Raw genomic sequence first — 27436 nt, forward strand, 5'->3', positions numbered from 1 at the left:
AAGTTTTTTTTTTATCTTACTGGATATATTAAATAATTCTATAAAGAATAAAATTTTACGGTCTAATAGTCGTATGCTATTGAATGAGGAAATTGGATACGTTTTAACTTTTCCCTTTTTGGAGTGGCCCGGTGGCATAATGTTAGCGGCGCCGGTTCTCACACGAACGAACCCGTAGCCGGAAAGTCAGTCCTGCGTACGGGTCGAACTGGTCCGGATGGGATTTTGGACCGGCGTCGCTACTAATACACCACCTCCGCCGCCAGCCGCCAGAAATATAACTGATTTACTGGATTTAATTTTATTACTTCACCGAATACTTAATACATTGTTCGGAAGTGCGTTTCGGTTGGGATTGTGTTCCTGCTTTGTCATGTGAAGTACCTGCGCCTCAATGACCACTTGGATGGAAAAATGGAGCCGTTCATATCATACAACATAAACGACATTAAAAACGAATCAGTTGCTAGAATAACTCATCTTCCAATTTAACATACAATCTCAAATATTCCATAACTCAGCGAATAAGTTTTAGTACAATACTGGTCGACGTTCTTTTGAGCATAATCGGCGTGCTAAAACCCCAAACTTCAAAACCCCAAAATCGAGCAAATGAAATCCGAAGGTTGATAAGCTCGAAACCCGAAACGATCGACACCGGGTTATCATCAGTCCTCTGTCATTCGCAGGCCCGAGCACAAGCTCGTCACAAATGCTCTGCAACAGAAATTAGTAGAGTTGAGTTTCGTTTTTTGTTTCGCTTTGTTCAGTTTACGATCGTAATCTCAGGATGGCCTTTCGAAGAGAATGGTGCTGCATGGTGGTAGCGTTTTTGATGTTTTGTGCCGTTAGTCTAACAGCAACTGCTCCGCAATCAGATGGGACAATTCAACGTGAAGGGCTCGATATGCAAAAGTGTGGTGTTCCGAAGGTTGCTGTTCGCAGTCGCATCACTGACGGTGAAATCGCAATCGAGGGTCACTGGCCCTGGCATGGTGCACTGTTTCATCTAAACGATTACCAGTGCGGTTGCACGTTGATCAACGAGTTATTTGTGCTGACAGCTAGTCATTGTGTGTACGATAGTGATACAGGTTACAAAATTAGTGAAAAGTTGGTACACATTAGGCTGGGTATGCATCGACTGTCGGCCAACGGTACTGGCCCAATGGTGTCGTTTGCGGTGCGCAAGATCATCCCACACGCGAAATTCGTTCCAAACAGCCATAAACATGACGTGGCAATGGTGCGGCTCAACAGAACCGTACAGTTTACGAATCACATTCAACCAGTTTGCCTGGATCTGACCGAAACGATATGGGTCGAGTATTTGGCGGACGTATTCGGCACGGTTGTGGGCTGGGGTCTGACCGAGAAGAATCGCATCTCAGACGAGCTGCTGAAGGCGGAGCTCCCGATAGTACGCTATACAGACTGCGTCGAAAGTAACCCTGACCTCTACGGCCGGCTCATCTACAGCGGGATGTACTGTGCGGGAATTTTAAACGGTAGGAAGGGTCACAGGGAGAAAGGTGTTCTGAGTAACTGTGATTGTACTGGTTATGTTGGGTGGGGTGTAAAATGGGTCATGATCAGGGATCAACAACTGGGAAATCCCAAAGGCATAGGGTATAAACACAAATCCTGATTGAATGTTTGTTTATGCTATTTGTTTTTGAAATGAGTTTAATATTCGTTTTATATGACATATGTAAACCTCCATGCTGATGTATAACACTAGCTCTTTTACCCAAGAATTTTAGCTCGAAAAGTAGGGATGGTGTTATACAAGGGTGCAGATAAGGTAATTTTTATTCTTGCACAGGAGCTTGTGGAGAACAGTATAAAATCAAGTTAGTATGAAAACATAAGAGAATAGTAAGAATTTATTAAGTAATTTAATGTAATTGGTTTTAACCTATTACATTCCAGGGGTACGAAATTTTAATCCAAATGCAATGAAACTTTGTAATCTTTTTAGAAATGACTCCAAACAGGGTGGCATGAGCATTATTTTCATTTGACCATCTTTAGAGTTCTGGATGTTACACACTGCTTAAGTTACCACACAGTAAAGACCAGGAACTCTAAAATGATCATCGGGTATCATTAAAAGCAAACTGGGAACTTCCGTTTATTAAAAGCAGCATTTTAGAGCATTTTTTCGTACGAAGCTTCATGAATTCCCCTTCGTAATGAATGGATGTAATGTAATGTAAAGAATTACTAACAGGAATAGTTAATGTGAATAAGTTCCATCGATTAACTAGAGGGTTTATTGCTGAGCTAGATGTCAGTAGAATGGCATGTATAATCTACAAACTGTTATATATTTTGAATTGAATGAATAATAATTCAAGTAAGAGCACTCTAATCCTACGTTTGTTTGCAAAATTTTATTATCATATTGCAGGAAACTTCATATTGTAATTCCTGTACATGAGTTTATGCCTACATGTTTCCCATTCTGTTTGTATACTAGCATGTAGGAGCAAACATTGCACATTGTGTTTACAGTAAACATTCTTTTTTACTTATACATGTTGCATATTGTATAACATATTTTTTAACTATTCAAATACTGTTGGTTATTTCAAGTACTTCGTTATTATTGTTGTTTAATTGAATACATTAACTAAATAGTAGAAATGAATATAATTTATTGTTAATTGCAACGTTCGCTAGCTGTATTGCACGAATCAAAAATTGTTCCTTGAACATCTGCTACTCTTCCCATGTTGCTTTTTTTATTCCATACCCGCTAGGTGGTGTTGTTGCTTAATCCACCATTCATGCTTGACATAATCCACCACGACCTTGACATAAAAACCAAGTTCTCGGCCATTTTCACCTCATCTAATCTAGCAAAGCTTTCGTGGGTCGAGTCTTTTAACGAAGCGACAGTAAACGAGTAATTTTGTGTTTGTGTATTATACTGTTTTGTTGCCTTCTGCTCACTTTCAGGCACAAGCCCATGCAACGGTGACAGTGGTGGCGGGATGTACATTTACCGTGACAAGCGGTGGTTTCTGCGGGGTATAGTTTCATTTTCGGGCATTCGAGAGGGTACTAACTACTGCGACTCGTTTAGCTACGTCGTGTTTATGAACGTACCGTACTACGTGAAATGGATTGCGACGGAGGTGGATGCAGCACGGGACGAACTGTTGAAAGATTCCTCGACCACAGTGAAACCGAACCTATCCAACCGATGGGGTGAGTAGGGAGAGAGAGAGAAAGAGGTAGACGGTGTCCTCAGTTTTTCGACCCCGGCTCTAACGGTCTGAGTGTATTTGTTTTAGATTCCGATCTGAACGAAGACTACAAGGAAGATAACATCTATTCGCTGCGGATGGAAATGGATGGTGACAGCTCCTTGGTCGTACCCAGAATGGATCAGGAACTGGCCAGGGTTTGGATGCGTTCCGTGCGCTGTGGAGAGACTGTGACACTTTCGTGCAAACGGTCTGCAGGTCTTGCCCACAAGACAATACGCTGGTTTAAGGTGGAAAACGGAGCACGGACATTTTTGATTGAAAATGTAGGAATGGGCAACTCCCTGCAGTAGTGAATGCGGTAGAAGATGGGTTGAGTGTTTATCGTGTGCTTCATTTACTCCATTCCAGGAAACGCTCATCTACCGTGACGTGCGCTATCATCATGCTGGAGAATATTGGTGTCAGGTGACCGACGACACCGGTACATTGCACGAAACTGGTTTGCGGCTGTCCGTGACACGGGTACCGATACGTTTCCAGCAGGGTGAAAACATATCGTACGTCGCGTATGACGCGCTGGTGGACGATCGATTGTCCACCCAGTTCAGTTTCGAGTTGACCTTTAGAACGAACGAATCGGATGCGCTACTGTTCCACAAGCCACCGATAACTGACGTGGAGAGCTGGTCCTTTTCGTTGCTGCTCGAACGCAACCGCCTTACGCTACGCATCGTTCCTCCCGGTCAGTTGGAAAAGGTTTTTCGAAGCGTCAAGCTACAGCTACAACCCACCCGCTGGCATACGGTACTGGTGAGCAGCTATGACGGTCAGGGATTGATGGCACTAGACGGGCAATATCTGTTGGGATTTGAGGGTCATATAGTGCAGCATCGAGTCGATCGATACTACATTGCAAATGCACCCGGCCTTAGAACGATCGGTTTCAGTGGTTGTGTGAGCCGATTGATGATAAACGATAAGGTGCTGCACTTGGAGCGAGACTTGGCCGAGCGTATCAACGTGGGACAATGCGAGTTTTGCAATTCCGAGCAATGCAATATGAGTCCGTGCCCCGTGGGACAACAGCACTCCTGCATAAATTACGTCTGCAGCGAGGGACGATGTGACGGTCCGGATGTTTTGTCGCCCCAGGATGACTGTGATTTCGGTGCAGGACCGTACACACGGGGACTTAGGTTCCAGCACAATAGTTACGCTTCCTATAGGTAAGAGCTACAGTCGCTGAGTGCGTCATGGGATTGCTCATCAACAAAACAAAAGTGTTATTTTTATCTTTCGTTTTTCCATCATCTCTCCATCTCTCCGACCACTTGCAGGAGTTTCCTACAGGCGGTACTAACTGTTGATTTGCAGCTTCAGCTCCATGGTTTGACCGATGGAATCGTACTCCATACCGCGGAGCACAGGCGCGGTTTTGGCAAGTTTATTACGGTACTGGTGAAGGCGGGACGGATTGAGCTGCGATTTACGACCGATGCACATCTGCATACGATTTATCTCGAGTCCACCGCCAAGCTGATGATAGGCAGATGGTATCGATTGCAGGCTGGATACCGAGATGGGTACGTCTACTTGCAAGTGGACGATGAGCAGGAGGTTGCCCGAAGCGTACTTGGAACGGTGTTCCCTACCGATCGGCAGCTGGTTGTATTCGTCGGCGGTGTTCGCTGGCAGGGCTTCATAAACCGCCACAAAGATGTGAAACAAGGGTTGGATGGGTGCATAAAAAGGGTAAGTATGATATAATGGGCTACTCAATATCCTTCGTATATGAACGTTTAGTTATGGTGAAGGAAATCATTTTTTATATATTGCTTTTTTTCCCAAAGAATCGCCTGACTGTATTGAGGATGTAAAGCAGCTGGTATAGCCAGTGGCGGATCAAACGGTGGGCGGAGTAGGCGGCTGCCTATGTTTTTTTTCTGTGATAGCTAGCTTTATCAGCAATGTAAAATAATACAAATAATTGATAAAAAATTTTAACAGTTGCACACTGTCGAAAAACTTACTTTAACGCGGAATAAATTTATTTCTATTTTAAACCATTTGATAATCATCGTATTTTAATACAGTTCACGGATCATTTCCGAGAATTATTTACAATTTGGGTAAAATATGGCAAATTTAAATTATGTTTTTACCTTCAGTATTACTCAACATATTGCATTGATGGTACTTAAACATTATCTAGTACGAAATGTTTTGGAAGAGAATACGTTGAAAGGGGAACCTCGATTTTCAATTAAAAGGGTTTCCATCATTAACCGCATCCATGGCATAATGTCACAACGCGTGTATCATTTCCACATAAAAAAATCATCTTAATTTCTGACCTTACCACTGTTGATGGCCCTCTTTGGCTTTCACTTTTGCACCGACTATCAAATGAACTACCAACAACCCTTTCAATGATGAATAACAACTTCTTAACTGCTCGTAAAAAAACTGCACCCAACTTCCCACTTCCCACTCCATCCCAACACAGACAGCTGGCGAAGAAACCAATTGCTCTTAACCGCAATATTTTTATACGCTTCAAATCAAAACAGTGAAAACGATCCATTTCGCACCTTCCGGACCATTCATCGATTCGGAGGCGGGACTGTGTTTGGCACCTTGGCACCCTTGTTTCTGAGTTTTGGGCTCTTTAGCATGAGGCTGCCATTCCCGCTTTATCCCGAAACTACCACTTTATGGGCACTTAAAATCTCAACAGCACTTCATCCTCAACTTGATCATACTGCTCTTTCTCACCAAATGTCTTATTCTCTCTCTCTCTTTCTCTTTTTTGAATTCATTTTCATACCGGGTTTTTGGAAACCGATTTACATGACCGCCTGCAGCTCAAACTTTCCGGACTTCCGGTGGATCTGGTGGACGATATGGTGGAATCCGCAAATATACGCAGCTGCCTGGACGAGACGAGCTAAACGGTTGCCGGAGGGAGCTGCGGTATTTTCCGCCATTTCCATTTCGTAGTAATTAAATTCCCATTCCGGCTCGGTTTGCAATGCAGCTGCAGCATTTGTGCTTGAGGTCCAGCTTGTTTCAGATTCACCCGTGGGCAATAGTGGAAAACCGCATAACAGACCGCATCTCATTCATATTCCTGCAGCTGGGGACATTTGGACGTGATTCAGTTAGGTGCGGACAGAAGATTGCAACACACACACACACAGAGCGTACACAATCAGCGTACAAGCTGATTGTCATCCTCTCATTATAACTGTGGCCAACCAAATTCGTGAGATGGAAAGGTAAAGGAGGAAAGCAATAAATTAAAAAGTAATAAAAATAAAGTTTAATTATAATCTTCCATCATTACTTAGTGTTTTTCCGGTGTTTGGGGACCACAGGTTAAATGGTTTTTGTTCATGAACTTAACGTTTGTTTAAAAAACGTAGGTAAGTAAATTGAATGCTATGACTAATGTTTATATCAGATTTCAGATGGTATCCCAAAAATATTGACATCCTTTTTTTATTTTAGTCTCAGAAATCAATCCATTTCAACACTGTGATTTTTGTAAGAATAGTAAGTGACTTCCATTTACGATTTTTATAAATTAAATAATATAGTACCAAATCCATTGATCATACTGATTGAATGGAGAATAATTGAATAATTTTCAAGGACATCATGAACTTCCCAAATGACGGTATACTTTATTTGTATTTACTGCGTGGCCTAGCTTTCAGATCTTGCTTCCCTAAAATAAAAGAGATATTCATTACAGGATCTTCGATATGTCGAATATGCAGATACGAGACGAATTACTGTTCCTCAGGGTATAGTATCGGAATAAGGAATTCCATAAAGATCATACGAGTAACTAAAGTTCTTATGTATGTGTTTTTGGCTCACTGCAGCACTATCTAGCCACTTTCTAGCGACTAAATTCTATCTTTGTAATGTGGCTGATTAACTCATAAGTATATTTTGAAGAAAAATTGATCGAAAAAGTGATGAGAGTTACACTGAATATTTTAATCATCTCATAACTTAATAAACCGATTAATTTTTTTTCAGCTGTAATTGATAAAATATTTACCGTTACGTTTCAAAAATGCTTAAACGATTACATTCATCGAATAATTTAATAATTCTAATAATAATACAAATCTAACCATTTATAATAATTTACACCAAAATATCCCGAAACGTGTTTCTGCAACGTATTACATGCACATTGTACAAATTTAATTACAATCCATGGTCATTTTTATATTGCTTTTATGGTATCGGTGCAAAAATCTGCGTGCGCCGTCATTTCAATAAGGTGCTATACAGATTTACAATATTTTTTCAGTATAAACTTCAGAATAATCTTGTAAACAGTCGCCATGAGGTTCGCTTTTGCCCTATTTGCCCCCCTTCCCCCTACTCGCCCTGTTTGCTGTGTTCACTACCTGCCAGGACCCAATGACAGCTTCGATCTCTTGAGATGGTGGAAGTGGAAATTTCATACTCAACATAGAACTCATGTTGGAGCGTCAACGTTTTACAGTACAGCAATATCTGTTATGCCAAAATGTAAGTTTTTCTTACTGAGGGGGGATTAACATATCAAATTGCATCGCGGAGAAAACGCTTTAGAAAATAATATAGTTAATCAATTTTTTTTAAACTTTCAGAGAATAAAATGTATCACTTTAGTAAGTTGTTGTGATATTAATTTCATTCGAAGCCAATACCATGCTTTACTCGGCTCATTAGGTTCTGTACAGCAACTGGCTGCAGCTTCTTCTGTACGGAAACTCAAGTTTTCTTCATGTCTACCTAAGATTTGCCTTCCTTGGGATGATTTCATCGTGCCTGCTTCTGTGTAACTCAGTATTTTTCAAAAGACCTTAATTCCGGTGCTTTTAGAAGGTTCGTGTTTTTGAGCACGCAAGTGGCCCCTTGGCCTCGTACCATTCCAGAACAAAATTTGTAAAGTTGTGAAACTAGATCATTTTAAAAGGTGACAGGGCCGTGGTTTTGCTACAACAGTGAAAACATACGCTTCTGTAAACACTCTTCATGGTAGATCTTTTCGTTTACAAGTACTAATGAACGGTGCACTCCGTTTGCGGCACAAGCAGATCGCTTGCCAATTCTTGACAAATCGACATTCTACTTGCTTGTATCCCAGGAAAATCCAAGTTGTGCCTGCCTCATCCATAATGTGAGAAAGAGGTTTCGTCATCATCTGAGAATAAAATCTCCGAGTTCGTGACTGTCCTGCAATATTTTGCCATTCGTTACGATACGGAGCCTTATGTACTTTGCACATGTGCTGTCCCTCCCAGTCCTTGGCACTTTGAACGAAAAAGCTTGGATAGATTCAATATTTGAGCAACCTCCCTGACGGTTAAATTTCACTTAAACGTTTCAACGACTATGTTCATAATTACTAATCTATTCTGATCACAGTTTTGCTTCCGTTCGAGTCGCAGAGTTTTGTAGTACCGATGTCCTGATAAGAAATTTGAGGAAGCACCTTCAAGCTTGCAGCAACTTATTTCGCAACGTTGCTTTTTGGGAGACGCCATTTCCGTGATACGATTTCAAGCGACGACCCAAGAAATACAAGCGTGCTATACTATTTAAAAAAAAAAATCCCAAAATAGACGTAGACGATCTTCAATACATATACGAACAAAATATCATGGAACGTTAACTAGCTAGTCGAAATAGTAGAAAAGAGGTACATCAATTCATACAAGGTACACCTTCATTCCACAAGAGGTCGCTCATCATTTACGGTTTTATTGGATCTTGTATGTTTCTCTACCGTAGATGGGTTATCAAATAGAATATTGGACCTTTTTCATCATATGGCTAACCTCAGTTTTACGCACCGAGGTAAAATCTAATAAGGCTACCGAAAGTTTGAATAACGAAATCGCTTCGTACCACAGGTAACTTAGGAAAATGAGCATCGTCAATAAATACTCCTTCATGAAGGTCACCGGCTGTATTCAAGGGCAAAGTTTTTAATTAATTGTACATGAGTCAAAGCTTACGTAGTGTCTTAAAGTGTCTAGGATTCTAGTTGAGCACGTAAAAAATTCGCTTACATAAAATGTACCAGCTCGGTTCTTGTGTTTTAAGTACGAAATGCTGTAACTATGGATGAAGAAGAATATAGCAACATGATCTACAAGAATGTATGAATGTTACAGCACAAAGTCTTGTGCACCTACTCGAGCACCTCAGCCTCACCAGCTCATTACCTATGCATTAAGCATAAAATGGCATTTTTAATGGTGTTAATTTATCATTCCCATTGCCACCTTTGTTCCCCAGAGAAGGTAGTCCCATTCAACGGTAGCCGTTGTACTTTTGATGTACCCAACTATCCGTGGCGGTGGTATGGCAACTTTGCCGTGTGTTTTACCTCGGACGGTTAGCAATCGGCCCGATAAAGCCGCACACAAAGGATCTCATATGGGAGCCAACGAGAAGTAAGGGAAAAAGGAGCCTGCCGTATTTCGAGTGCTAAAACGGAACCGATTCATTTTGGGCAGCCTTTTTGTTTTCTACCATGTCGTTTTTTTGCATCCTCCGCTTCCTATTCCTCTGCTTTGTTCCCCAGAGTGTGGCCACCATTTGTGGCCATTGCACACAAAAACGTCCCATCGCTGGCGACGGACGCACACCGCATCGCACTGGAAGCTTTTGTTAAGTTTTCTCATTTCGCGAGATCGGCCTTTATGGGATGCCTTTATTGAGCCCGTCCCAAATTGGCAGCGGCTCATTTCGTTACAACCAAAGCCAGTGTAAAATGAGGAAGCGCTTTGAATTGTGCTCGTTCTGCAGTTGTTGGCGCTGGTTTCGTGAGCGCTGGTCTGTTTCGATGCGTCTACAGATCACACGTTCTGCAAACGCTGGCAGATACTATGGATGTAGCCGAGGAAAAAAAGGTGTTCTCCCATGGCCCATAATTAAATGGCCCATGGATTTAAACGCTTTGGCTGTGCTGTTTAAGCAATGGAATCGTGTTCGCTGATAGAAATCTGAAACAGTGTTTCAAACAAAACTGTTACAGAATCCGTGCACCAACGTTTGAAGCATTATACGACGTCAGCACAGTACCTAACTGGACGGAATGTTCTTATTTGCAGTTATGAACCAGTATCACTATTATTGTGTGTATATATTGTTCATCAGCCTGAAGTCTAACTGAACATATTAAATTCTTATTAGCTAATGCTTAAAATAGTTCGCAATAATAGTTCACTCCAACAAAAGCCTTGTTTTGAATGTTGATGCGCAGATGTGGTAGTCGTGATAAATACTGAACTGGTGAGATGTTTAAACACATAGCGGTTATCGGTGCATTGTTCGCGAAAGAGTTGTTTTTAATAGCTGCAGTATGTTTTTAATTGCTGTTAATGATCCAATTAAGAACTATGAAAGAGATGGTACAGAAGTTAAATCCCACTTGCAAAACGTTTCAAACCGAAAGATGGAAAATAATACTGAACTGTTTAGATGGATTTGAGTTTATAAACTAATTTCATCTGTATTCTGTACAAAAATTCGTAAGGTAACTTCCTTATTTAAGTTTAAAATTAATGCCTTTAATACTAGCTTTTTTGAATGTTTGGACGCTATAATTACTTAATTTGTAATGAAGATTGTAATAACATTACCTAAAAAGGAATTTTGAAAAACACAGGACTAGACATGTTTTGTAGTCCCGTTGCTGGTAAGGCAATCCCTACATAAAAAGTATGGCTTCAGATTACAATCAAATCAACTAGCTGTGGTGTGGATGCCTCACCATATTCTTTTAATTAATTTTGGGATTGGTATATCATTTTTGATGCTGGTTATTCACATCTGCAACTTTGAATTTCAATCCCAACGAGGTTTGGCAAGTGCTTGTCTACAGCGTGTTCCCCATTTATTTAAAACTCCACAAAAAACTGCAGCTAAAAAGCAATGAACGCTTTTCAGCGGCCAAGTATTGCTGTAAACATTACCGAAGTTGGCCCATTACAATAACACTTTCTGTCTCGCATTCGTTCCCGTTCTGTGGTCGAAGAGGCAAAATAAAAAAAAAAAACAAGAAGAAAACATCATTACGTAAAAGAACAACAATTTCAATCCATCCAATCCCATGCAAATAGCCACCCTTGTGCGAATGAAAAGTGGAAGTTATGCAAATGAGAATGGCATAAAGCAAGGGCTGTCGTATCGGGCGTCCAGTAATGTTCTCCCGAGGCTTTTCCATTCAATTAGAGATGATATTCGTTCTGTGTTGTTGTTGCCTTCAATCTTTTATTCTGATCCTCTTTTTTTTTGCTGCTGCTATTTCCCATTTGTTTTCACTGTTTCGCTCAAGTGATGTTTGCTGTAGGCTGTGGAGACCCGGACTGAAGGCAGGAGCGGGATCGTAAAGTATATACGCTCCAGTTGATAGATGATACGAGTTGGTTGGTGATTTCAGTACCGTGGCGGAAAAATACGTCGCAATTTTCAACGAAGAAAGAGAGAAAGTTAAATAATGACAAAAAATGGAGTCATTATTCTAGCACGAATGATGGTAACAGCTTGCCGCCCAAAACGCAAAAGGATAGACGGTGAGGAAACCAGACAGAACAAAAAAAAAACATTGGGTTCGAAAGGGAAAGCCTGTCATCTCTTTGTGCTTGTGTGCCGAGTGGAAACTTATGCATGATTGTTATTCTGACAAACTTTAGACATGTGATATCGACGATCTTCTCACTTGATTGCGTTTGAGTAGACGTTGAAGTCGAATTGGCTATTTCTGCTGAAAAGTTGTATACTTATTGTTCTTGGCGAAACAAAAGCCAAAGCTTGCAAAAATTCTTTTCTGTTTCAACATTTGCAACAAAAGCAGAATGTTAAGGCAGCGTATTTTCCAACAAGTTATAGTTAAAAAAAGGGAAAACAGAAAGGGTTGTTAAAAGTTAAAGTTTATAACGAATATATAAATATCGTTACTTATACAGTTCGTATGAAAAAATACTTTTCAAGTGGATTCATCGCATTTGCAATATAGCAAGCTTAACAATTACCAGACAGATGGAAGTAAAAGGCTTTATAATGTTCCACCAGTGGTAAGCTAAAAAGCTAGTAAAGCTAAACTAAAATGGACGTATCAACGTGTTGAACGTTATGTTCCATGCTCCAACCCCCCAATTGCAAGATGCTATAAAAAGCAGAAATGCAAGCAGGATGAAGAAAAACCTTTCAAGGGTTTGCCCTTTTTTTAATGCTTCAGGGAGCATTGGCTTTTTTACGGTCGTTTATGCTATTTCATGAACGTCATGTCAGCAGCACATTGCCTCGAATTGAACCCACGTCTCCGTGTCCGCAATGGAGCGTCTTGCGAAAATGGGATGGTTGGAAGGTTGTTTTCTTCTACTTATTCTTCTTTTTCTGCATCTTTTTTAGTTGCGTCTGCCGTTGCTGCTATTACATCGAGTTACGCTATAAGTGAATTTGTTGACGTGTGAACCTGTGTGCATGCCAGTGAGCACCGACCTCACCATTCGGGTGGTCGCACCGATGGCAGGAACGTGAAGGAAAACAAGGTGCAAAAGGTTGAGGTTTTGCTGAGCTAGTTGCGCAGGGTTAGTAGTTTTCACCACCACCCGGTGCGGAAGATAAACTGAAACTCGATTTTAAATCTGTTTATTGTTATAGACCATCCAAGCGAAATTGAATTATTGCCGGGGCTCATTGGACGCTCCTCGAAGGCGATACGGCAGCGGCTAAAATGGTAAGGTGTCGAGTATGGATTAGTATGCGATGGAATGTGAAGAGAAGATGTTTTAATAAACCGCAATAAACTGCAGTTTCAGCTTAATAAATAGTAAACAATACAGGGCATTATTGTTATGAGCCCTCTTTTAATAGGAAAAAAAATTCATCAACACATTTATGCTGAATTATGCATTATGTTGCTATTGTTTCGTACCGGGAAAAAATAGTTTTAATTGAAGTTGTGAGAAATTCTCACTCAATACTGGCTGTAATATTACAGAAGTTTTACACGTAACCGAGACCTTGAGAAAACGTTGCCATTCTGTTTGCCACTGTATTTTCAATTGTCAATTGTTACAATTTTGCACAGAAGCTGAAGTTCACTATTAAAATGACATATTTATTCCAAATAATGTTTTGAGTTACAAATGAATATTTTTAGTTTCACTAGACTAAAATTAATTTGAAATCTTTTATTAAATAGATGGTACGAAAATAACGACAATACGTAATGAAAATACTAAAAACATTATTAGCAAAATTCTTAGCTTTTCTTAAAACGGTTCATTGTAAAAGGTTCAAAGCTTGCATGAATGGAATTGTATTCATTAAGATAATTTATAAATGAATTTCCATTCATGTATAAACAGTATCTCAAACGGCATGAAGAAGAATGGAGCCATAAACAACAACATTTCCCGCATACCAGACGCACAATAAACTTCAATGTAATGTAATCCTCATGAGCTGAGGAATTAATCAAACAATTATCGCATGCCGAGGGCAATATAAAAAAACACCAAACACACACACAATCATTCGATCGCTACCGAGCCAACAACGGCGATCCGATACGGAAATCAATACTGTTTGCATTGTGTTCCAACCGACCCACCGTGCAGGGCAGTAAAAATCCCTTCTGCTGAAGAATGATTTACTTTCGCTCTGTCGCAGCTAATGGAACCTCGTAAATCCCCGATTATTTATGGCGAGTTGCAGATTGCGATTACCATCTACCAGCGGTCGGTTGCTGCAGGTCGAACCCACGATCGTTTCGATAGTAAATGGGACATGGAGGAATAAAAATGTGGGACTATAAAATTACTTTCAGCATTGTTTATCTGCCCAAGGTCTAGGAAGTTTATTTAGTGTGCTTTGTTTTGTTTTTATTCTACACTGCCCTGCTGGAATCGAAATTTGCCTTGCCATTTATCGTTTTGAATGACAACTAAATAAAGGAAGATGGTAAAAAAAACCCATTCCCACTGCTATAAACAGATCAAAGAAATTCGACAATGTCGTATAAATAGTGCTACTCGAATTGCTTACCTTCAACCAAATTGCTTCTGGTAAATCCGGTGACATTTATGGTTGCTATGTTCAAATTCCAACAGCTATCCAATTCACAAGCTTTCCGTTGTGTATCACTTTTCTACCAAGCATCCAATAACACATTTGCAATACCCCGTGGTATCTGGGTCAGAACCCTATAATGGGATTCACTTGTTCCAGTAGGATGAGACTCACGAACACCTTCAATTACCAACATCAACACATTCGGCAACAAATATACTTCACAAGTGGCTTATTACCAGTGGCCATTGCACAACTCACACTTCTTTGCCTTCATCATCTCTTCATCGCAACCCTGTACATTGCATCACACGCGAGGACAATTGTCCCACAACTGCAAAATACCACCAACGTAAGAAAACTCCGCATAAATACAACAAAATATCTCAGTGAACAAAGTGCGGCAGTGATTGTTATTCAAATAAATATAAATCACCAAAACGACCACTAGCACTCCCTGGAACATTGTCACACACGCAAACACAAACGCAGGAGAAAATTTCACTCTAGCAAATTCAATTTCTGCCAGTGTGTTTCCGGTTTTTACGGAAGTTTTCATCATCCTGTACGGATGGACGCACTGTACCATACCGATTGGCAGGAGTTGGGGAGGGATTTGTTTTTTTGCTGTTGCCGCACGCTTTATACTTCACAAACCGGTATGTCTATCATGTTTGATGCCATGAACTAGATGCTGCACTGTGTGTTATTTTGTTGTCGTTGTTGCTTTGTTTTGCCCTACCCGGCAGGCATGTGGAGCGAAATATAACACGACTGATCGAAAATGGTGCCTTTGAGCGGTGTTTGGTTGTTTGTGCCGTATGTAAAAGAAGCTAACGATGTTTCCCCATGGCTGATGGGAGGGGTGGTGGAAAGAGGCGAAGGGCAGACGAGGGTGATGTTGTGTGAAAAAAATCTATTGTAGCCTATCGAACAGGACAGCGCAATCGTACAACAATGGTCATGATGGATGGTTTTTTGTGGCCAGTTGGTTGGGAAAAAATATCTTAAGGGCATGAAGATTCATTGCGGTGTGTTATTGCAACGCAAAGCGAATGGAAGGTTGCTTAAGGGAGAGGAAGAATACTTAATTTGATCTAGCCCATCGAGGACGATATCAGGTCATGGTAGTGGACTAATCTTTATAATTTCAGATGTGCTTGTGATTTGAAAGCGTTTTAAGAATTTGAATTTATTTTTTACTGGTTGAAGACTTCCACTTCAAATGCAGATATGATCAAACTAAATGAATGAAATGTAATCATAGCTCATTGTCCATTGGCCATATAATTAAGAAGATCTAATTTTAGGACAATTTTAGAAAAATATACAACAGGAATATAAACAATGTATTAATATTAAGAATAATACAGAAACCCCGAATAAACTAAACAAAGTAATTAAAAAATAACACTTAGTTACCGAAACAAAGATAGAAGTAATGAAACAAAACAAGCAAAAAGTAAAACATTTTGTTCATTATGTAAATTATTAGAAATTTCCTTAAAAAGTAGCAAAAAGCAAATAAATTGAAGATGCATTTTAAACCACCGATTTGAAATTGTAAATGAAGTGCTTTCACGTGTAAAATCAAAACCAGAAAAAATGGCTGTCCATTTGTAAAGTCTCCGGTATGAGGAAACGACGTTATGTCTTTCGATCCGTATGCTATGCATGGAAATAATATACCGATCGTCCTCATTGTTAGTTAAATACTCACACTTACACATTCACACACATCCACGTACTCTCCCATTCCTTTCACTGTTCCAAGCGTTTATCCTGCTACTACTAACGAACCATGCTACTGTGCCACATGCCGTCAGCAGGATATCAGCGGTGATAAATGGACCTGGTATCATCTTCCCATCCTCACATACACACATACATCCTAACCGTGTCCTGGTCGTACGTTCACATCGCCCATAAAGTTCATTGTGCACGAACAGAAAGATCGATGCTTCGAACACTCACGCACTATTATGAACACTCTTTCTCGCATTCCGCTTTCCGTTCCACTCTCCACCTCCACTCGCGAAACCACGTTCCAATACCCGCACGTCACAGGCTTCTTTTGGCGTGTGCCATTTTCCCTTATCAATGCATGATTGTCACTTGTGCACATTGTTTGCTCCATTTGTTTTCGTTTTGCCGCTCCCGGCGCTCTTGCGCTTGTGGCTTGTGCTGTTTGTTGTGCACTTTTCGCTTGCACGGGATTGCTTTGGAAGGTGCATTCGATCGGGGCGGTATTGTTAACAGTCCTTGCGAGCGCCGGATATCGACAGGAACATTCATTTGTGGCGATTGATTTTTAAGTTTTGGTTTCCCATTAGGTCGTTATTGTTACCGGGTCGTTTGGAAAACATATTGAATACGTTTGTGGTTTGAATATGACATTATCGGAGCATTCTACAGAACAGAAATCCTTACTTTGGCTCGAATCGTACTAATGAAGTGGCTAGTCAAGTCCAATAAGCTTCATAAATACCCCATTAACTTGCTGCTCTATTATTTGACTGCAGTATTATATTGAATATTTACACCAAAATGCTTAAGAAATATCGATGCATATAGCAATTACGTACACCCAATGACTATTTCTATATTATCATTCCAAATGCCACCACGAAGTAAAGGCTTTGAACTCTCCACCATTGGAGAGTAGCATTGCTTTACCAGTATTTATGCATTACATAAATATTCAAAGCACAAGGCAGGCGGCAAAGGTTAGGAGCTGATGGATTATTCACCCCATCCCAGTACGTTGCAGTGTGTACGATACGAAACGATATTGCCTCAAACACGACACAATTTTCATAAATCGATAGGAAATAAATTATTCTGCTTACAGAAGTCGACAAAGCTTAGACGGAGTATTGACGCAGTGGGAAAAGTGTGCTAGAAGATTTACGCAGATGCAGATGTAATGCTTACTAACTGGACATTTTGCCCAGTTCGATGTAATTGGCAGGAACAATCAAACCATTTAAAAGCTGTCCTAAAAATTCTTTTTCGTATCCAGAATGCAAAGTATCCAAGGGTTCGGGAAAAATGAACTCCGGTTTGGGATCGTTTAATTTTTTTTTACTAATTCATCCATCGATCTTGAAACAATTAAATCCTTACCGTAATCCCTTGAACTATTTTCTATGTTACTATTTTTTCCCAGCTAAATTCAACTCGCTTTTCGTGTGAGCAACGTAGCTTGTAGTTTTGATTCCCTTTCTCCGTCTGAGGCGTTCAGAATTGAGGGCATTTCAAATCCGTTCCGTTATCGATTGAATAGTTGCCCGTTTTTTTCCCCTATTCAACTTCTGATCCCTCTCGTACAAAGCCGTGTTATCAGTTGTTTCAGAGGAAAACGGTTTGTTCTTGTTCCTGTACATGTTATCAGCGTGGCAGAAAACTTTTCCACCGACACACACACACACAATACATCACACATACACCAGTAATCCTCATGTATCCTGCACTGCCAGATCGTCCGTTCGTCCGCTGTCTTCCGTCCCTGGGCTTGATTTGTCTGTTCACGCTACGCTCTCAATCTGCCCTCGGTCGGTGTACGTGCTCTCTTCTGCTCACTCGCCACTCGTACCGAGAACACGGCCTGTAAAAGCTTCACCATGATGCTAGCTCGTTTGGAAAGGATACCCTGACCCCTCCTTGGTTTCCCCCCGCCATAGCTCTCCGCTTGGTTCCCTGGTCGTACAGCTTTTCACGGTAAAGTTTTCTCACGTTTTGCCGAGTATTATCGCAACACAAAGTAGAATCCTGTTGCGTCAGTCAGCGGTTCCCCAAAAAAAAAGAAGCCCGTATCTGGGAAAGCAACATCGAAGCGCCCGTTTGGATGAAGGGCCAAAGGGGAAAAGGGCCAGGTGAGCATGCTTTGCGAACCACCAACCGAAAACGTCGACGGATGGTTGAGATCATCATCAACTCTCTTTCGCCGAGGGTATTATTGTTTTTTTTTTCGTTAGTTCTTCTTCCCTTATTCCCAGCTGTAGTGCGGATGGGTCCATCTCCCAGTTGACTTCTATCGGATTGCTCTATCTGCCACTAGCGTGTGTTGGAATTTTTATTTTTTGTTCTTATTGTGATTCTGTGTGTGGCGAATCTTCCGTAAAACAAGAACTACACATGCTACACATGAAATGTCACATACGCACGCATGCACGTGCCTTTATGAGCGATTTCTCTTCACGCAGAAAAGCCTTCTTTTCTTCGATCCGAATTTTTCATCCGTTTCGCATAAGCTTTTCCGGTACGGTTGTGCATAAATTCGAATTTCGGCCCCATTCCGACAGAGGACACACAATAAGGCAAAGGACGAGCAGCGATTATAGCGTTCCATTCTGCCTATTCTTTGAAGATGTAAAATGTAGATACGAGCATAAAAAAGTGAAGTTTTGTATGTATTGTTTGTACAGAAACCTTTCAATTACTGATGGTTGGTTGTGCCATCGGAACGTTCCCATGTACTGTGCTTTAAGCTTAACAAAACCATAACACAAATAATAAACACTTTTTACAAATGGAGCTATTGAGCTTTTAGGTGACAATAGCTTTCTGCAAGAAACAAACTCCTTTTGATGAAACTGGAGCTCATTCTTTTCTGTTGTTTCTTTTTTGATATTTGAAGCTAGTCATTTCAACTCATTCAACTCAACACATTGAATGATGCTTTCTGTTGAAGAGCTAATTGAACAGTCATCTGAAGCCTTCTGCGAAACTTCTACCGTACGGCGTGCTCAACTCAATTATAGAAAGTTTTGACAGAAATTGGGTTTAATTACCATTTCATCAAGCACTTGATCCCTCACAACAGCTCACATTCACCAATTCTGTACCACTCAAGTGCTTTAGCGTGATATTTAATGTACACGAGCACTCATTAACTATTCCACTGCCATTTTGTAGCACCGAGACGAGTGGTGCCGAATTTCTCAAGACATTTGCAACTGCCTTATCTTTTTACCAATCATTCTCACCAATTAGAACAGACGGGTACGCGGAACTGTCGCTCTTTATCACACCCTTTGCATCAAAGTTTGCGAATCTCTAATGCTAATTAATATCAATAATCATTGGACGACCTCGATTTTGCCATGCCGCCTACGCGCTTCTGGTGGTTTCCCGTGACCTTTTTCATCCTCCCCGAGCACATCCGGTTTTTTCTCCGAGATCGACACGCAGATTTGCTTCCGCTCCCTCTCACGCGTTCCTGTTCTCTTAAGCTCTCACTGACCTATCCGCTCCAACCTTTCCACACTCCCTTTATTCCCTCTGGGTTGTGGGATGCTGGGATGTTCCTTTCTTGCGTGTTCCATTCTCCACCGATGGTTCCATCTTGTTCACACATACACTCACACACACACAAACGCACACTGAAGATACCTTTCATTTTTTGGAGGCAAACCAATCTATCTATGCTCCTGTACCAGTGCCAGAGTTGCGTGAATTTTTCGTAGTCCCAATGCCCATCATCAAACGTAAGGAGTTTGTTCGGATTTTCCGAACATCACCAGTAGTTTCTTTCACTTAACTTTTATTCTATTCTGGTGTACCGTTGTGTAAAACTTCCTTTCCGCGAGTTAAAAGGTTAGCTCGGGCTCAGTAAAAGAGTTCCTGTCGAGATCAAGTTTCCTAGGCGAAACGATCTTGGTAGCGGTTGGAAGTAAAAGTTATAGTCCCCAAAGAATATCCCCAACTGTTCACAAAAATGGACGAAATCGGTGCTATTCAAATGAATGTCCGCACGGTAGAAATTCCATTATGGTTGCTGAGATTCGTGTGGGTAATTCAAAAACCTGTATTCCCGAAACCTTTTGACTTTCACCGACACACACGCAAACACACGCATACACACCGCGCACGCATACCGTTACCGATCTCATGTACAGCACGTTCAGGTACAGGTGCTCCTCATTAAACGGCCAGGACAACGGAGGTCACACACAATGCGGTTAGAAATATCTGTACAACAGTTTGCAAGTGCACCGAAGGTATGCTTTTTCAACCACCATAAAAACGCACTCATCTATCTCCTGTGAAGGCACGCTGCAAGCCACACATTGTAGACATCTAACCATGTTCACCGTCTCCACCGCTCCCCCACTTCCATCGCCTCCCCCATAACTTCCTTGTACGACTTTGTTCTACCTTGTCACCCCTCGGGGCGTCCCGGTTTGCTGTCCACGGCTTCCTCGCTCCCCTGGTTACCACCACCACACAGCAGTGTGTGACACTGGAGGCGACCCGTCTGGATGATGCGCAAAGCAAAGCTGCAGTCCTGCAGTTTGCAGTGTGTTCGAGCACGCGATAACCGATTCGGACGCGCGGTCCGTACGCGCCACTGTTTCCGACGGCACTGAGCCAAAGCCGATCGGGCGCGCTTTTGGCCCTGCGTTGGTTCGGGCCTCCCACGGAACCCCCTGTACGGTGCTGACGGTGCCTGTGCGCACTTGTGGGTTTGTGTATGTGCGCGCACGTGTGCGTCGCCTAGGTCGGCTGCCTGGTATCCGTGCTCCGAGAGCGTCGCGGGAGAGCAGAAACGGGACACCGAATTGCTCCCGTGCAGAGAGCCATTTCGAGACGAACGATTTCACCATGGACCGTGACACTATGGGTTCAGTGAATTTTATGCCATCGTCGTTGGGAGCTGGAACTTCCAAGACCGTGTGATAATTTTGTTGGAATGTCTTCAATAATTTTTGATTAATTTTGACATAATTATGTTTTTAAATATTATTACACTTCGGGACTGTTTATGTACATTGATGTAGAACAATAATATTAATTTTTATTCAGTGGAATAAAATTATCAATTATTTATAATTAAGATACTAAAAATTCAGACTCAGACTTTGTAATAAAAAATAAAATATAAACAAAATCAAATGAAAATGGCTCCGTGCAAACAAATGCTTCCTTATTCCCTGCTTAATGTCTTAGAAAACACACACTCCACGAGGAAAACCAACCTGAAAAGTTACGGTGACCCGGAATAGAGAAAACCACGTTCGCTAGAGAGCAGCTATTCGCTTGCTGTGAAAGTAGGTGAGATAAAAACACCACACGCGAGAGATTCTAATGCCGATGGTGAGAGATTCGGTGAACACGTTTTCGTCCCTTCTCTATGCGTGCTAGCAAAGTGTTTCACTTGCTGGTGAGATATCCTGTTGCTTGTGAAACGGTAACACGCTTACCTGTACCGCCCGATGGAGACGCCTGGTGCGAGTTGCTGGAGGTTGTTGATATGACGGAATGCAGCGGGATGGGCTTTAAAGTGAAGTGGTCCATGAACCGACGGGATTCAGCAAATGAAGTGTTAACGTTTCTCAATAGTTTCGCTATCGATGCAACATGCGTGCTGGTGTATCTCGATTAAATGGCCATTTGTACGTCGTTAGGTCTGCTAACAATAGCACTGCTGCTGACCACTAATCTTTTCACATAATTAGAACAGATTGGTCAATGTATATGGGGGTGGAAAATCGTTCAACTTATATGTACACTTTTTTTTAATGTGTATCAAATGTGTATGTTTTTTTGAATTTAATTTCTATTTTAATTAACTTATATTATACTTGCAAATCATTCTAGCTTTTATGTTAAATAATTACTAGAGAGTAAAACAGTTTTTTTTTAATTTTGTTCATTTCGAGTTACAAAGGTCAATATTATTCCAACTGTTCAAATAATTTTTATCGTAGGTCATACAATTTTCACATATCTCATTCTATACAAATAACAAAATTATTTTTATTCTATATTAAATTAAATGCTTTACATAACTTTACAACTGTTATAGGTTCTGAAGAGGAAGTTTAATTATTTTATAAATATTTATTTACAATCAAATATTGGCATATCATGATAGTTAGTAAACTAATTATTGTATGCATTAAACAGTAAGTAAGTAGAGGTTTATAAGGCGTTGTGGCAATTTGGGACAAATGATAAGAATTTCGAAGGCCAAAGAAAGTATTTTTTTCGAGCAGATATTATTAAAACAACACCCTATAGAATGATAAATAAGATGTTTGTTTACGAACAACCAATCTAAAAGTAAATGTCTGCAAGTTAATAAACATGTGAATGAGTTTCTATTGCTATTCATATTTCGCTACCTAATCAAACACGATATCAACCAGCTCACTTGGCGCCACATAAAGAATGCTAGCAGAAAAACACAACCATAAAACAAATACCGTGGTGGTCTAATTTCGAGCGCTTTGCTAATTCCCTTTCCTCTTCTTGACGTACGTTCCCCACATCTTGCGTTGCTACTTCAGCATCCGTTGGTGGTTGGCAGGAAAACACGCTCATAACGTACGTTGCGCGTAGAAACGATGGTGAAACATCGAAAGCACCAGGTCCGAGGCAAGCAAACGGAACCACACGACCGGAAAAGACAATTTGAAGCGGAAATGTGTTGTGCGTCGTTGGGCTGAGCGAACTTCTTTCACCTACATCTTCCTCAAAGCGCCTGACGGTATGCAATCGTTTTGCAAACGTTCGAAACAGTGCAGCACAGCAACACCACAGTACGGGTTCGTGTGTAAACAACCATTGAGCTTTACGTGAATGCGTGTGTGTTTGTGTTTATGTCTTTTTTTTCTAAAAGGTTTGCTAGTTCCATTGCAATACAATCCATCCGACTAGGTTGTTGCTCTGGAAAGAGCTGCTTTTCGTCTTGCAACCGTTACTGGTAGTACATTCGAAGCTTAACCAGTTGGCCAGTACATTGATGTGCTACCGTATCGCAGCTTTCTTTCATTTATTCGATTTGGTATTTCTACCTTCTCCACCTTATATTTTACCTTTATTTTCATACTCCATAGGGCGACTTGGAGTGCTGGTTAACATCCTGGCGAAAGTTCTACCACAACCGCTACCATTACCCAGCCATGAATGGTTTTCGCAGCGAAATAGTCGAAATTTTCTGCGGGTAGCTCGGTGGTGAGGTTGAAAATTCGTTATGAATTTAAATTAGATTTCCTGCACCTTGACTGTAGCAGAGTGCGTGCGTGTTTGTGTATGTCTAGCGCTGTTATATGTGTTGCAGGAGCATATTTGGCATCGTTGAGATACGTACGGAGCGCTGCTGGTTAGCGGTTGCTGAATGCATATTAAAGTGAGGGCAGCCTCGTTTGTTTGCCACGGCACCCGGCCAACAGTGGGCAAATGTTGGCGCAAAAGACAGTAGAAAGACGAAGGCGAGCATTTATGTTTGGTGTAGGGAGTCTGTGTGCAATGAAATGGGGTCATTTTTTGGTGTGTTGCAATTTGCACTTTCATTTGTTGGAACGGTGCCCACGGAACGTGCAAGCTGTCGGATTAGTCAAGGATTATAGGTGAACCAAAACAACGGGAGAACGCTGCAACAATTGAAAATAATGGCGGCGAATTCATTTGCATCGTAGCTTGAGCTGGTTAAAAAGCATGCAATGCTAATAAACATTTGATTGTTTGCATTCTGCATGTGTTTTAAGCAATAATATTGATTTTATGAATCGATTGTGTACATCTTGTCATGTCATCATATTGGTGTCATGTACAATGTTTGACAAGAGACAAAGAACGGTTCCAAGTAATACAGAAATTGTGCTTCACTTTTAACTAGAATAAGAACATAAGGAATTTTTCTGGTATAGTTTTCATGATGATGATAATGAGTCCCATTTTGTACTCCGGCAATGGCAAGAGAGTAACGAATTTAACTTTTGTATTTTAGCAATACTTAACGAAGCAGTAATCGTAATTGCAAATGTTTATTTAGTTTATCATATGCAGTTTTTGTTTCTTCCAAATTTACATTGGCGACACAAATAAGTTTAGTGTTTTACCTCATTTGTTGAAATAGATTTCGTCAAGTTCAGAAAAAAAGAATGCGAACAAAAGAAAAGCTCCGTTGTCTTGAACAAGTTACAAATGTATGTTGTAAACAATGTACCAACGGCAGTTTGAATATCTTACATTTGTTTTAGAAGTTCTCCATGAAAGATGTTTAGCTAAGGCCTACTCTGGGGGGTGGTCATGTCGGCAGTGACGTACACGATATACGATATAGCGTCGAAGGCTTCCGAAGAAGCGGGAGTAATCAGATCACCAGATGATCCCGATGACGCTTCTAGACTAGGATTCGGGTTATAATCATAAAGGTTGTTTGTTTTAATAAAGTGATGTGTTAAGTTTTAATGTTCAAACGTTTGCGTATGTACTAACAGTCCGAAACTATTCGCCAGACTAGGACGATGATTTGTAGAATTAATGTTTGTTTGCAGCGCTAAAGAGCATTGAATGATAGATATTCGGGAATATTGTATTGAAGTAACATCAAAAGAACTGCCAGAACGAGAATTATACTCGATGCATAATTTTGGGCATCTTTGCTCTGTCAGTATGATTTTTGTTTGGCAGAGATGTACAAAATAAACTACCACCCAAATTCTTTGAAGAACTAACTTCTTCTTTATCGGCATAACAACCTCAAGATATTTAGGCCTGCCCCTTTTGGCTTGGCTGGCTGTGACTTTTATGGCTTTCTATGATCCGTAGCTGGATAGTCAGTCCTGCGTACGGGAGATTGTTCCATACGGGATTTGGATCGATTCTGTCGTGTAAAGACCGGCGCCACACACCACAGGGCCGCCCCGAAGAACTAACTAAAGTCCAATGAATCTGTATCAATGTTACTAGTTCTTGCCTCATAATTTGGGAGATAAATCAATTTGAGAAGCTTAATAACACGTTTAAGCTTCTCAAATTGATTTATCTCCCAAATTATGAGGCAAGAACTAGTAACATTGATACAGATTCATTGGACTTAGCAGAACCTCATAAATTAGTTTCAGATCACTCATTTAAGGTTACAACCTCGTCAGATGACAGGAAAGATTGATATCAATGGCAAGTAACATAACATAACATAAGCACTTGTATATAAGAGGTTGAAGAAGATGAAGCATTCAATGGTTTGAAAGAACTGAAAAATTAATAACCAAAGCGATCCATGAACGAAGACTATAGTTTAATAGACATAGAAAAACCAGTAAGCCACCACTCTCCATCGAAGCCAGTATTTATTTCTCATCTTAAAGGATAAAACAAACTTAAAACCGTCCACTTTTCATGTTAAGAGGCACCAGTTGCGTTGCTCTGGGCACACGGGATGTATCTAGCGAAGGAGAGAACAAAAAGTGTACAAAGCGCAACAGGGCCAGCACGTAAGCAAGCCGTCTCCTCCAGAGATGTACCAGCTTGACGGGTCTCGATGCCGATGGGACTCTGCTGGTAAGCTGAAAACATCCACTGAATAGCAAATAACCGTCGTTGCGGAACTTGTTGGACGGAAGAAAAATGAGCTTCCAACGTTACGATGGAGGTAACAGATGACAGCAGTGTGCGGGAGGACTGTTCCCACGTCACGTCCGCCCAGAACAGCATATTTACCGAATAAATCCGGCGACTTTCGTGCTCTGGTATCCAACCAGCGGCGGGAGTGAAAGTGCATTCCACGCTGTGTGCACTACCACTGTTTACTATTTCCGGGCTAATGTCAGTGTGCTGACGATGTCCTCGCCACCTTTTCTCGCCCACAGAATATGATTGGAATGTTCGGTAGCAGTAAGTTCGCTCCTCGCCCCGTTCATCTACCACTCCACGTGTCTGTGACGGGTTTGAAAATGGTGGCGCATGAGAGACTGCCGGCTTTAACGACAGTGCGCTGTATCGTCGCATGCCCACCAGTTGCATCGTTCGATAGCTGCACTATGAAAGAGACTCGCGCTAATGCTGATGATAATGGGAAGTAAGGAGTGTCGCTGGTTTGCTTCCATCGGGGCCGGAACACCGCTGCTATAAACCGAGTTGCTGAACCAATTCTTGCTTGTTGCTGGTCCGTTTCATCTGTTTGATCATGCACGTTCCTGCGGGTTCGTGCGAAGGAAGTGAAACTCAACCGGAAACTGTGCATTTGTTACACCGCCAGCCCACAGTGTCCGGTGTAGAATATAATACTGCTGGAAGGAAAAAAAAGTATAAAGCAAGGATTTTGTCGCATCAGAAGAAAGAAAAGTACCGCAGGAAGTTGAAAAGTTTTGCGTTTGTTTGAGTATTGTATTTCGAAAAAAAAAAATCCATATTTATACCAGGCAGGATATTATGTGCTTTGTGAATACAAAATCTAAATATTCGTAACACGTTGAACTTGTATAATCAATTTCTATTTTTTTAATTTAATTTCTCTTTAATTGAATTGAATTGAAATTGAATTTAATTGAATGCATCATTTAATCGACTTTGCTTATTTTCATATTTGATTATATATCTTTTTTATCGATTGTAGCAAAATTTTTGACGACAACAGAATTTGTGAAGAAATTTCTCTTTTTCCATTTAATCTAAAGATACGGTTACTAGTTCGTATATTATTCAAGATGCCCGTCACTGTTTTTTCGGCAAACTAAAACGAGCCAAATTTTGCAAATTGTCCCAATTTCGTCACGCCTCGGTCGATTATCGTTACCTACTAAGGCGGTAAGCATTCACTTTTTTAAAACAGAGCATTTCAAAAAGGCGCAAAATGAGAAAACCAACAAATTCTCTCCTCCCGGTTTCGCTGGATACGTCGTATGTGAAACTCTTTTGTGCGAACTAGCTCAGATTTTGTTATTTTCATATAATCAATTACGGCTCACGGTTCTTCGAGCGAGGGCTCAATGGTGTTTTAATAGGGTCTTCACTCGACAGGACCGGTTCAAATACCACCCGGACCAAGCTTCCATACGCAGGACTGAATATCCGGCTACGGATGAATAAAGTCAAAGAAAGCCAGAAATAGCAGGTCTAGACCTTTTGAGGTGATTGCGCCCATAAAGAAGTTAGTTGAGCGAACTATTTTATTACTTAGCCGTTTTGTATGATAAAATGCGATACTAAACTAATAAAATGTTTCTTCTTTCTTATTTTTTGGCACATTTAATCTTTTAGAAAATAAACGTCCACTCGTTTCTACGACTGCAGTTCGTTCTTTCTTCTCAAAGAACCACAAAAAGATCACGAATCGGATTCTTTTGACACAATTGTAATTAATCATATTAGACATAAGTTAGATATCA

At 40.8% G+C, this 27436-nt stretch overlaps 1 protein-coding gene across 1 annotated transcript; it reads left to right on the forward strand.

Moving 5' to 3' along the window:
• The first annotated feature begins 790 nt into the window (after positions 1–790).
• Positions 791–6169, forward strand: LOC128714704 (uncharacterized). Its single transcript, XM_053809582.1, has 6 exons — positions 791–1508; positions 2965–3216; positions 3303–3541; positions 3627–4444; positions 4556–4970; positions 6083–6169. The coding sequence occupies exons 1-6, from the start codon at positions 791–793 to the stop codon at positions 6167–6169; spliced, it is 2529 nt and encodes an 842-aa protein (XP_053665557.1).
• The last annotated feature ends 21267 nt before the right edge of the window (positions 6170–27436 follow it).

This window comes from Anopheles marshallii, chromosome 3 (assembly GCF_943734725.1).
Source record: "Anopheles marshallii chromosome 3, idAnoMarsDA_429_01, whole genome shotgun sequence".
Classification (NCBI taxonomy): domain Eukaryota; kingdom Metazoa; phylum Arthropoda; class Insecta; order Diptera; family Culicidae; genus Anopheles; species Anopheles marshallii.

Bases quoted from the DNA above. Each gene is read 5' to 3' on its own strand.
- LOC128714704 (XM_053809582.1), top strand. From the start codon at position 791: ATGGCCTTTCGAAGAGAATGGTGCTGCATGGTGGTAGCGTTTTTGATG. The intron at 3,217-3,302 runs GTGAGTAGGGAG...TATTTGTTTTAG, and splicing joins GAACCTATCCAACCGATGGG to ATTCCGATCTGAACGAAGAC. The intron at 3,542-3,626 runs GTAGGAATGGGC...ACTCCATTCCAG, and splicing joins GGACATTTTTGATTGAAAAT to GAAACGCTCATCTACCGTGA.